This window comes from Rattus norvegicus, chromosome 4 (genome assembly GCF_021556685.1).
Source record: "Rattus norvegicus strain SHRSP/BbbUtx chromosome 4, alternate assembly SHRSP_T2T, whole genome shotgun sequence".
In the NCBI taxonomy this organism is placed as follows: domain Eukaryota; kingdom Metazoa; phylum Chordata; class Mammalia; order Rodentia; family Muridae; genus Rattus; species Rattus norvegicus.
The window spans coordinates 142,564,479-142,577,572 of NC_141537.1; the positions used below are offsets into that span (position 1 = coordinate 142,564,479).

Consider the following 13,094-nt stretch of genomic DNA (forward strand, 5'->3'; position numbering starts at 1 on the left):
TGTTTTTTGTTTTTTTTAATAGGAACTACATAATTCTCAGGTTTTGAAGTGGATCAAAGATTCACTCATACAATGACTAAGGGTTTATAGCCATGCTTGGCTTTAGAAATCTCTGCATATACTAGCTTGGGCTTAGAAGCTTTGTGTTTTCTACCCCAGAAAAGCCCTCCTAAGGTCTTGGCAGCTGTTATCTAGCAGATCATTTAAGTGACCCATGAACCCATCTCACTGGCTGCTGAAACCTAGATGAGCCACTTATTCAGCAAGATACACTTTTCTTATACAGCTCAGACTTTGTACAATCAGCATAGATTCTGTGTATTGGAGGAATGCCCCTCTCCTAGGTCGTGAATGAATTATGACTCCTCCCCTTCAGGCCTCTCCTCACACTACAGTTCCTGGTCTTCTATGGTTGATTTTTCTCTCAGATTCTGATTCGACTTAGCAAGCTCTGTGTTCAAGAGAGCGCGTCGGTGAGGAAGAGCAGGAAGCAGCAGCAGCGACTGCTGAGGAACATGGGTGCCCATGCTGTGGTGCTGGAGCTGCTGCAGATCCCCTATGAGAAGGTGAGAGGGGCTCGCACCCGCAATGCTGCTCTCCAGAGTGGGATGGATTCCCACCCCCCAAACTCTTCCCAATTGGACAAAGTGGGTGAGGGCCAGTGATGTGCTTGGGACTAAAGCAAGACCAAGTCATTTATATCAGACACGTCACCTCTCCCCAGCACCTCCTGTGTTTGTCTTCTATAAAGAAAAAAGATCTCGTTCCTCCGTCACACCCGACCCTTCCTAGATGGGTTATGTATTAGCTGGTATTAGCCACCTTTGTCCGAAACAAGACAGAAACAAAGTAATCTCTACAAGTCATTGGAGGCGAGTGGAACTTGCTCTAGTCCTTGGCAGTGTCCTGTCATCTGAGTATATATTTAGACCACACCCCCAGCACCTTTGTGGTGGTGGTGGTGGCTGTTGTCGTTTTGGTTGTTTTGGTGTTTTGATTGTATTTTAGACGGGTACTGTCTTGATTTGATTTCTGTTGCTGTGATAAATCATGAACAAAGGCATGTTGGGGAAGAAAGAAGAAAGGGTTTGTTTCCTCTTACAACTCTCAGGTCACAGCCTATCACTGAAGAAAGTCAAGGCAAGAACCCAGTGCAAGAACAGATACACGACTATGAAGGAGTGCCGCTTGCTGGCTTGTTTCCCATGGCTTGACCAGCTTGGTTTTTAGTAGAATGCTGACCCTCCTGCACTCGGACAGCACTGCCCAGAGGGGGCTGTGCTCTCCCACAGTAATCACTCATCAAGAAAATGCCCCACAGACTTACCCATGAGCCAGTCTGATGGATGCCGTTCCTCAGCTCATTTTCCCTCTTTCCAGATATATCCAGATTTTGTTGAAAAGCCAGTCAGCTCAGGCAGAAGCCTAACTATTCAGCATCTATGGAGACAGACAGACTCTTGGGGAGACATTCAAACCTTGCCGTAGTAGCGAGGCTTTGTGGTTTACCCACGTGACATACTGGGACACAGAAGCCTAGGGAAGTTTGGCATGACTCTGGAGTGCTTTGTGCTCCATAACAATCCCAAAGGCTGACCCATTGGTGGAGCAGCTCCTGGAGGAAGCCCACTGCTGAGGGATTGGAGACCCACAGCACTTTGCTGCAGTCCTTCTGGTGTGTATCTCCTGTGTCCTGTAGACATGGTGATGAGACAGGGTTGCCTGAGTGAGGACCCTGTGGCCGGGAAGACTCAGGGTGGCACAGCTGTGTATGTGGCTAGCTCAGCCTCCCTATGGAGTTTGGGTCTGCTGCTTTATATTCTAGATAGTGCCACACATAGAAGCTGCCTTGTCCACCATGGAGAAGTTATGACCTTTCCCCAGCCCCCAGGAAAGCACAGGGTGAATCCTTCTGGGAAATCAGACCTATAGGTAACTTGGAGTTATCGCAGGTGTGCGTGCCGTCCACAGTTTTCCAGTATGTGGTGTGAGGAGATGGCCTTGAAGGCTACAGCTTGGTCCTTGCTTTTAATGATAGCCATTCACAGAACTGTGTTAAAGTATAGACAATTCGATTGATCTGGAGTTGGTACCTCTAAGGCAGAACTCTGTCTCTGTCTCCCACCCACCCCACCTCTGTGTGTGTGTTTGTGTGTGTGTGTGTGTGTGTGTGTGTGTGTGTGTGTGTGTGTGCACTCACTCACTGTGAGATAGGCACAAACATCCCAGTTTGTGAGAATAGAGATTCTCACCAGGTGACATCTTGTAACACAATGTCTTCCAAGCCTGCCCGCCTTGTGAAAGTGCCCTTCAAACCCCAGTTCTTCCCCACCCTGAGCTCAGCAGATTCCTTTTTGGGTAGAAGACATGGAAGCATGCGGAACTGTTAAGGTTACTCAACCAGCATTGTCTGTCTGTCCTGAGTTCCCTGATTTCTTATACCTAGAACTTTTGCCCACAAATTAGACGTAGGCGTAGTACCCACTCCCTCCTACAAAGACCTATTTTATTTGATTACCATACCTGCTTGCTCACAACCCTCGCATTACTAGTTCCTGATAGGTTTGTCCTGCCTTCTCCCAGGGTTATTTTTTACGACAGAGTTGACAAGTTATAAATATGGGCCAGTTCCAACCCACTGCCTGCTTGTGCCCAGCATGTCAGCTCCGAATAGCTGCTGAGTTTCCAGAGAGCTGCATAAGTCCCTGCAGTGTTTGGGGTTTAGCCTCTTGACTCACCAAGCCTAAAAAAAAAATGTTTTGCCTTGCTCCTCAAATTTGATGATCTTAGTTCAAACCAGAGCCAAGAGCTAACTCGCCCTGAGCAGTGGCTGCCGAAGCATGCCAGGAAGTTCTAGGTCACACGGCTAGGTCATCGTGTCCACGTGAGCTCAGAATAAAGTAGACAAAGGCCTCCATTCCTTGCTGCCAGTCTCCTGCTAGGAGGGGGGTGATGGATACGAGATGCTTGCTTCAGGAGTCGCATGAAGTAGAATGCGAATGGTGGCTTCCACTCTCGAGAGTCTCATTCTCCTTTTACTGCCTTAAATGTTTGTGGTTGACAACTGGGCAGAATACAGTAGGCTTTACGTTTCATAACAGTTTCAAACATAGTTCTTTACTAGCACTAAAATTTTTAATATGAAATCCCAGTCTTAACTGTAGAAGTGTCACATGACCAACAACATAGGCTGCCCAGGGCAGTCCCATTTTGTAGAAGGAAAAGCTAAATCTTGGTTTACAGATAGGACTGGGGTTACAGAGAAGGCAGTAGAGTGGGTGTAGGTGTCTTGATTTATAATCTGCTGATGTTTCCTCTCTTCTCCGGCACACGGTGCTAGAAGTTACCATGTTTCACAATAGCTGTAGAACTGACGTGACCAGATGGGCGGAATGTGTACCAGCAGGGGTGAAGTGGTCTCTGCTCCACTGTCACGACCCGTTCTCGAAAGCAGGAATTTGGAAATTCCAGCCTACGACAGACAGCAGAATCCTTCTGTTAACTTTAACTCTGCAAAGTCCAAATTGTCCTATGCAAAATCTTTGTGTTAATGCTAGTAGCCAGCAGGAAAGAATTCAGTTTCATTCACAAGGCACGAGTGTGTTTTTTTCTGACTAATTCTCAGGGGGGTCTGGCAATCACCTTACTCTACCATCAGTACCCCGGGCGCACACCTTTGGATCTTACTGTGGAAGAGGGTATTAGCATGGAGCAGAAGCTTCACAGTGAATGCTTTTCCTGTCTCTGCTCTCACACAGGCCGAAGATACCAAGATGCAGGAGATCATGAGGCTGGCTCACGAATTTCTGCAGAATTTCTGCGCAGGCAACCAGCAGAACCAAGCTTTGCTACATAAACACATAAACCTGTTTCTCAACCCAGGGGTGAGTTGGGAAGCCTCTGGCAGACTTCCGTATTGGGAGGACCGTGGGGGACCAGTTGCCCTTGGACGTTGTGTATTCTGGCACTTGTTAGAATGCAGCGTTCATTGGAGACTTTTCTGACCAGCTGTCAGGACATAAACACTCCATATTGTGATGTCATGGGTACAAAGGAGGGAATTTGGGAGGGCAAAGGAGGTAACATTTCCCAAAACCATCCATCATGGTGTCACAATTACCAAGCCAAGAGTGATATGCCTCAGTATGGCTAAGTATGTAATATGGCCACATTAAACATTTCTATATTACATGCTTGCAAAGTACATATAGATAGGTTCAGTAAATATAACACATTTTGTTTGATATGTCTTCATATCACACATATCTTACATTCTGTACTTTCTTACATTTAACACATCACTGGTGCCTTTGTAAATCAGAAATAAGTGGTTTTTTTCCACTGTCTTCAGTGGCTCAATGGCATTTCTTAAAATGGCTGCAAGTTAGTAAGATGTTTACTTTCGGGGTTGGGGATTTAGCTCAGTGGTAGAGCGCTTGCCTAGGAAGCGCAAGGCCCTGGGTTCGGTCCCCAGCTCCGAAAAAAAGAACCAAAAAAAAAAAAAAAAAAAAAGATGTTTACTTTCTTATTTGTGAATAAGTAGCCACCTCCTTTTGCTTTTCTAAATGACACTGCAAAAAATGTCTTTGTCCTTGCAAATACACAAACTCAGTAGAACCTATTACTAAACTTTCGGGCCCACTGCCTGCCAAATAATGACATGGAGACATTATTTATAAAAGCTTAGGCACTATGGCTGGGCAGACTCTCAGCTCAGACAAATTAATGAATGTGAATATCCTAGTCTATCCACAGGGCCTGTTATCTCTCACGTTCTTGTCTTGTCCCACATCCTCTGGGTCATGCTGGCAAATGCCCCCTTGCCTGATTTTAAACCCAAGTTTCTCTGTCTGCCTGAAAGTCCTTAGCTGTTGGCTAGCAGCTCTTTATTAAGTCCATCAGAGAGTAAGGAAGGTGTACATTTATAAAATACCGAGGCAGGTGGTGAACCATAAAAGTAACAATACCAAATTCCAACCCTCTGCTAGGATAGTACAATACAGAGCATCTCTAGATAAAATGTACAAAATAATGTTCCTAGACCATTGCCATGGGATGTCTTCTGGACTCTGGCAGGTAACAAAGCTGTGTGCGAAGGATACTAAGTATACAGGAAAACATCCATTAACTGATCCTTGTTAAATCAGCTTCTGTGCCCAAGATGCCATTATTAAGAGCAGCCAAGAACTAATTAATATGCAGAGTGAGAGAAGACATTTGCATTTCTTATGTTCAGCAAAGAGTTGATACTCAGCATCTTTATAACAATTTTTTAAGAAGTCAGGGAAATGAAAAATACCCTTTCTATTTTAAAAAATAAAAAGAAGAAGAAAGAGAAGGGGGGTGCAAAGCTTGATGAACACAGGTAGTTGGTGAGACAAGGTCTTCACAACATGATGATCAGACAAACATAAATCGATATGCAAGGTTTGGCTAAAATAGAAAAGACTGGGTTGACAGGGATATAGAATAGCTGTATTCGGCAGGAGAGATGGCTCAGTGGCTAGGAACATACATTGCTCTTGCAAAAGACTAGGGTTCAGTTCCTAGCACCCACATGGTGGTTCACAACTACTCAGAACTCCAGTTCAAGAGGACCTGACACCGTCTTCTGACTTCCACATCCACCAGGTATGCACAGGGTATACATATATGCACATAGACAAAACATTTATACACATAAATCCAGAACAGCTGTAAAGTGTATACTGTAAAATACACAGAACACCTTTTCAAAAGCTGTTTGTCAGTCTCTCGAAAACAAGGAGTCTGCTCTAATGGGATAGTCTAGAGCAAGAATGAGACGCACGCTCGGATGTAGGAGTGGTTCTGGGTTTCAGTTACCGGGTCTATCTCATTAGCCTGCCCTCTCTCTGACCATGCCCTGCTCTTGTCTCATGCCAGATCCTGGAAGCAGTGACCATGCAGCACATCTTCATGAACAACTTCCAGCTGTGCAGTGAGATCAACGAGAGAGTGGTCCAGCATTTCGTTCACTGCATAGAGACCCACGGTCGAAATGTCCAGTATATCAAGTTTCTCCAGACTATTGTCAAGGCCGAAGGGAAATTCATTAAAAAGTGCCAAGACATGGTCATGGCTGAGGTGATAACCACGTATTTGCATCTCCCTCCATCTGGTGCTCTGTAGAAACTTAAGTTAGTCTTCCCTGTGTCATCCGGCACCCTGTTGAGGAGCGATATGGAAGGAAAGGTTGTACTTGTACACATTCATAGTTTCATATCAGTGGCTTAGGCGATGGTCTTATCTGATTCTTTCTAGCAGTAAATCTGTTACTTGTAAGGCAATATGGGTTGGACTCTTCAGAAAGAAAAGGAAAAAATGATAGACCAACATCTATGTGGAGATTAAATGTGAGTGGGACCAGTAAGCCAAAGCAACTTCCCCTTTAGGAGTTAGGACTTTTTATTTAACTACTCACCCAATTCCTTAGCTTGAGCAGTTTTGACTTAAGCGTCTGGTCTGCAGGGTAGAGGCAAAAGTTGGACTTGGGCCTTTCAGAGGTTGGCTCTGTGCAGTGACTGTTCTTTGATTAGGAAGACCCACCATACAAACACAATGGTGGCTTCCATGGAACTCGAGTAAGCTCCCCCTGTGCTTGGATTTACTGTGCCATCCACACCTGTGGCTCCAGGGGCAGTCGTGTTGGCTCCTCCTCGGGTACAAGTGCTTGCTGTGTCGTTTACTGGCTGGCCTGCATTGACGCTCATGTCTTGACATCTCAGGGCTTGTGAGCATTTCTGTTACCTGAGTGTTTTCACTGAGTGTGTGGATTAGATGAGGTATTGACAACAGGAGTAATAATTAACATCTCCTTGAAGCCTGCAGCAATCTGCACGTTGTTCTGAGAAATTCATAATTGAGTGTATATTATACCCAACAACACTGTTGAGTCAGAGGTCAGGCTTTGTCCCCATTTTTACTTAGAAACAGAGGTAGGAAAAGGTTAGGTAACACAGCAAAGTACTTGTCTTGGTATCTAGATCCTTGGGTTGGGATTCATGAAAATTAATTATTAATAAGCAAACAGACCTCTGTGGGGTATACCTCATTGACCAGCATGCATAAACACACAAGGTCCTAGGCTCAATCACTAGTAGCCTCCCCACCCCTAAAATCCTTCAACTCCCGAGTTGAGGATATGTTAGCAGTGAGTAGGCAGTATTGACTGAGTTTATTTTGACTTCTGTGCCAGCCCCTTTAAAAACATTTATACTTCATCTGCTAAAATTGTGCTAAATGTATATTAAAATAAATTTATTAGAGGCCACATCCAAGGAGACAAATTATGCCTTTTCTTTTGCCCTGTTCTGTTTTCTTCTGTCTCATGGTGGTGCCCAGACTGGTCTGAAACTCAGTGAACAGTCAAGGCTGGCATTGAACTCATCACCTTCCTGCCCCAGCCTGCGTCAAAGGCATGCACCACCACACCCAGCTAAAATGACTTGACTTTTTGATGAGGGCTGGAAGGAAAGTATCTTAAATGTGGCTAACTTATGGCCTAAGGAAGACTTAAGACACTGGGTGTAAGACTTGCATCAGGATGCCTTCTAAAATATACCAAGATATGCAAATATTTAAGCTAGCAAAACAGCAGCCTGATAGCTCAGGCTAGCAGTCTCTGTGTCCTTTTAATGGTGTGGTGTGCAGACCTGCCTTCCCCTAGTAGATCTGTTAGGGTCACCATGGTTACTTCTGCATCCTTGGATTCGCACGATGCTTTTAAGAAAATTTGATTGGTCAGTCCAGAAACAAGTGGGATCTGGATGAGTTCAGTGATAAGGATACAACTTGTGTGGAGGAGTAAGGCTCCCTTCCTCTACATGTAGAGTTTTGTAAGGATGCCTCACTCTTGCAGGCTTGTAACACAGTGAACACTTTTTCTCTGTGTAGCTTGTCAATTCTGGAGAGGACGTCCTCGTGTTCTACAATGACAGAGCCTCTTTCCAGACTCTGATCCAGATGATGCGGTCCGAGCGTGACCGGATGGATGAGAACAGCCCTCTCATGTACCACATCCATCTGGTGGAGCTCTTGGCTGTGTGCACAGAGGGCAAGAATGTGTACACAGAGATCAAGTGCAACTCCCTGCTCCCGCTCGATGACATCGTTCGTGTGGTCACTCATGAAGACTGTATCCCCGAGGTGAGTAGCATGTGGGGCTGAGTGGAGACATGGGCTGTCCTGGTGAGCCCTTGGATTTTGGGCCTTTCAGCCCATGTTACAGAAAGATCTGGCACCACTGGAACAGTGTCTTCCTGGATGTCGATTTTGTGTGAAAAGAACATGAGGCAAGCGAGTCTCTGCTTCTTCACAAAGGGTGGGATAAAAGCCTCAGGATTGGGGAACAAATTTAGCTCAGCGAGGATGTGCTCTGGATGAACTGCCCAGAAGTGAGCCTGACAATGGTCTGAGATACGCTTCACCTGGAATTTTCATTCTTTCAAGCAAGAACTCATAGTACAGAAATAATGAGTGACCATTGTACAAAACTGGGGAACTTCAGGTAACTGTAAGAAATAAAAATGACCTGAAATTTCACTTCCCTCAGAGAGTGCCTGCAAACCCAGGTGTGGTAGCATATGTCAATTATCCCAGCACTCAGAAGGCAGGAGTGCTATGAATTTGAGGCTAGCCTGGGCTACATAGTAAGTACAGAGATACACAGCAAAACTCTATCCCCGGCAGACAAACAAAGAAATATATCTCTTCAACCATTTTTTCTCATTTCTCACTGTATAGCAACTATGTCTTCCTGTATCCCACTCTCGTGTTCCTGCCCCCCCCCCCCCCCTCTCAGCATGGTCCCTTTAAACTTCTCTGGTGCCTGCAGTTACTCCAGGTTATGGACTCACGTCTAAAGAGCTGGCCCTTACAAAGAAGAAACACACAGTGTTTTTCTCTCAGAGTCTGTTATCTCACTCATTATAATGTTTTTTAGTTCCCTCCATGAAAATTTCATGATTTCATTTTTCTTGACAGTTGACTAGAATTCCAGTGTGTGTGTGTGTGTGTGTGTGTGTGTGTGTGTGTGTGTGTGTGTGTGTGTGATGTTTTCATTATCCATCCAACAATTTAACAATTTAAAGGCATTTAGGTTGTTTCCGTGTCCTAGTACTGAACTCTAGGGGCCACATCTCTACCAGTCATGGATTTTTCTCTGCCTCGTATGCTCATTCAGTACAAACTAAGTCACACATGCGTGCCTTGTTCTAGCTGGATGATTGCACTGAGCGCAGTTTCTCACAGACCATGTAAGCTTTGTATGCACTGGTAATACATTGTCGCCAAGAAATACTTCCCTGTGTCCAGATACCACGCTATGTTTCTCCAGCCATCCCTGGTGCAGTTTCGTGCTCTTCCCACTGGTTCCCATATAAAGGGCTGCCGTGGACACTTACATATTTCGTGTGGACAGGTCATGCCTTCCCTGCTTCACCCCTTGCAAGCATCTCCCAACTGGGACCACGTAACAGAGGTGCCTCCTTGGGAACAGAAATGGTGCAGTCAAACTTGAGCCTCACATTTGGTCAGAATCTTTTCACCAAACCTTACCTTGAGACCATAAAATTAGTCTCTCCCTAGAGCTTTATGCTTTGGGGTTTTGAGTTTTATAGTTGTGGATTTGGAAAATCAAAAGGACACAGAAACAAGAACCAGCAGAGGTTGTCGAGTAAGACAGTCTCATGGTGAGGAGGTGGGAGCTCATGGGCTCCTCAGGTAAGCTGGGCTTTCACAAGAGCTGCTTTCTCCCTTCAGGTTAAGATTGCTTACATCAACTTCCTGAATCACTGCTATGTGGACACTGAGGTGGAGATGAAGGAGATTTACACAAGTAATCACATGTGGAAGTTGTTTGAGAATTTCCTCGTGGACATCTGCAGGGTGAGGCGTGTGTGTGCGCGCGCGCGCGTGCGCATGTCTGTTTTCATGGACATGTGAGCATGATAGGTCTGTGTGTCATCCCTGTTCAGAAATTCTGTAAAAACCAGAACAGTTCTGAATTTGAGGGTTTGTTCATAAAACTTCTTTCTTTTTGATTGTTACTCTTTTTCTTTTTAATAATTTCTTATTTTATCTTGTAATATAGTGATTTTTTTTATAACTCAAAATGTAGAATATTAAATTCGTTTAAAATTTTATTCTCCAACCTTAGGGTTCCTCTTATTCTAAGCAGAAACCTTAAGCAGTGGACAAGTACAATAGGTACAATCCAAGGCATCTTCACCTCATTCCAAAACCCGCGTGGTCACCTATTACACGCTGTGGCCTCCTGTTCCACACCGGAATTGTGTGGTCGGCTGTTACAAACCATAGCCTCCTGTTCCACACTGTGTGATTCAGTGAGATTTTAGTTGAATTAAAGTGCAGAAGGCCTCGTGGTGCATCTAAGCTTTCCCATTGTGTGGATGACGGACTAGACAGATAACATATGTGGGGCCAGTTTGCCTTTAAGGGAGGCTGGGTTCTCTACTTCCAGTCCCACTCGCTACTCCTCAAGGTTTCAGACTTGTTGAGTAGCGGCAGGAAGTTGGATAAATGGACACGCCCATTCCTTACCAGTTTTATTCTTCTGTATGTCCTGGTACTCAAGCTGAGTTTTCTTCTTTTTCCACAATCCAGACTTTGTTTGTTTGTTATAATTAACTTCTCTCTGGGATGAATACTGGCCTATAGATCTTTGCCTTTGTCCTGTGATTGGTGATCAGTGGGGATGTCACTTCTTGATCGTCTTGGTGTTGGATTGCGTGTCAAGTGTCCGGCCTCAATCTGTTTTCCAGGCCTGTAACAACACAAGTGACAGGAAGCATGCAGACTCGGTTCTGGAGAAGTACGTCACTGAAATCGTGATGAGCATTGTCACCACCTTCTTCAGCTCTCCCTTCTCAGACCAGAGTACCACTCTGCAGGTGAGAGCAGCCTCCTACGGCAGAGTTTTCCTGCGGGCATCTGCAGTCTACATCCAGGCGTGTGCAGTGAGCTGTAAATGAACCACTGCGGAGTCAGAATGAAAGGTGGCTCTGTCAGCGGCCCTTGGAAGCCGAAGTGAAGTTTCCTTTAGTTTCTATAGGGATTGGCTCTTGGACCTTCCCAATCCTCACATACCAAAACCCACGGATGCTTAAGTCTTAAATGCTAAGTGGTGTCATAGTTGCATAGCTACCCAGATGCTCCCACAGACTTTAAATCATCTCTAAAAGACTTACAGTGAGCCATGCCATGTAGCTGCTGTGTGAATAGTGGGTCTACCATATTGTTCAGGGGCTAAGCCAAGGAACTCTGTGTATGAACTCAACACAGACCTGATCAGTGTTCAGATATTTTCAGTCCTTGATAAATCTGCACATGGAGAACCAAGGATACAAGAGAATGATGATCCGTACTTGAGAAATAGAGCCCGTTAGCAGCCAGGCCAGTCTGTTTGTATTTGTACACCAAGTGCCAGTCAGGGAATCACAATGGTTAGTGAGGCCAGACACGCTTCTCTTGTAGTATAAGGTGACATTTGCTGTGGTGATGCCCCTGGAGAGAATGAAGCAGTGTTGAAAACCATAAACTGTGGGCCTCGGGCCTGCTGATGGCTCAGCATGTGGAGGCCCTTACTCAGGGGCCTGTATCTACAGGGTAGCAAGAGACAATCAACTCCTAAGGATGCCGCTGACTTCCGTGCCTGTGCTGTCAAACATACATACCTGCAGACAGACAGACTGGCTGACTGACTGACTGACAACAACTATGGATTGTCCTCTGAATTCCGTGTCTGTGCTGTTGAACATACACACCGACAGACAGACAGACAGACAGACAGACAGACAGACAGACAGACAGACAGACATACACACACACACACCTACACAGATCTTTAAATGGGGCTTATATTATGGCTTCTCACCTTGACTGCTACTGTTTCCTTCTGTGGATTAAATTTATCCAACTGATAGGCAAGAATTGCCAGAGAAATAAATCTTCAAATGATGAATATTCCAAATCTCTCCTAAGGTATAGGTTATCCATAATATCTGGAAATCAAAGTCTAATTCTGCATACACGGCCGATGGATTTCTGAACCATCCATTGCTCATGAGCGTTCATGGTGTCCTCTTGTGAGGGGTGTCTTCTCCTTAGCTACATCTCAGTTCCCTCCCCTCCCTCCTCATATGTCAGGGTTGAAAACAATGAATGCCCCGCACCTGAGCTGCCAGGGGAATGTCTAAAAATCGGCTTGGAAATGTGGATTCCAGGGAGGAAGAGGAGAATTTTGGAAGCTTTAGAGCAAGACAGATTGGATTCAAATCTCCATCCTGTCCTACCTGAGCTTTGTTAACATAGAGGTCACTGAACTTCCTGTATCTCCCCTCCCCTTTACTCTCCTCCCCTCCCTTTTCTCCCTTCTCTCTCTCTTCTTTCTATTTTGAAATAGGGTCTAATAGCCCCTGGTGGCTTCAGACTTACTTTGTCACCAAGGCTGAGTTCCCGATCCTCCTGCGCTGACCTCCCAATGGCACCACCACACCTGGCTCAGAACTACTTTTCTTGTATGTCCAGCAAGGATATAATATCAACTTGGTGTGCTCTTGTGAGAAAGAGTTACGATGTTTATTTGAAACATTCAGTGCAGTGCCTAGCACACGGCAGGTGGTTCATATGCAGAAGCCCTACTAGTCTGTAGACGAGCGTCTCAGACATTGCTGGTATTGAAGACTAGCACCTAGCTACCAGTTTTTTTTTGAGTACTTGAGGTCTGAGATGCAGCAGGGTAGAAATGGCAAAAGAGTAAAAATAGACTAAGGTCTTGACCTTAGTCAAGGATCCTGGAGGGAACATGAGTGAGTCAAGAGAGGAGGTGAGAGAGGCCAGAGGAAGACAGTCAGGGTAGGCTCATAACTGCATCGGACTGGGGGACTGTTTCACATTACAATGTGGCGCCTGCTTCAGCTCTATTCTGGTAAGGGGAAATAGGCTTGTCTATAGGGTGTATGTTTCTCTATGTATGGGGTACGTAGCTACAAAATGAACTGAAGTGTAGGCATGGGGAGAAAGGTGGGCAGAGGGAGGAAGGGAAGGAAAGAAGG

At 45.3% G+C, this 13,094-nt stretch overlaps 1 protein-coding gene across 18 annotated transcripts in view; it reads left to right on the plus strand.

Annotated features, from left to right (window-relative positions):
• The window catches only part of Itpr1 (inositol 1,4,5-trisphosphate receptor, type 1), a 367,970-nt gene that overhangs the window by 171,899 nt on the left and 182,977 nt on the right, over positions 1–13,094 (plus strand). For all 18 annotated transcript variants that reach the window (XM_087656084.1, XM_087656085.1, XM_087656086.1 and 15 more), the window contains 6 exons: positions 429–566; positions 3,759–3,884; positions 5,905–6,105; positions 7,915–8,166; positions 9,781–9,906; positions 10,803–10,931. In XM_087656084.1, the coding sequence (XP_087512210.1) occupies positions 429–566; positions 3,759–3,884; positions 5,905–6,105; positions 7,915–8,166; positions 9,781–9,906; positions 10,803–10,931 (972 nt within the window). The remainder of the gene's footprint in view (positions 1–428; positions 567–3,758; positions 3,885–5,904; positions 6,106–7,914; positions 8,167–9,780; positions 9,907–10,802; positions 10,932–13,094) is intronic.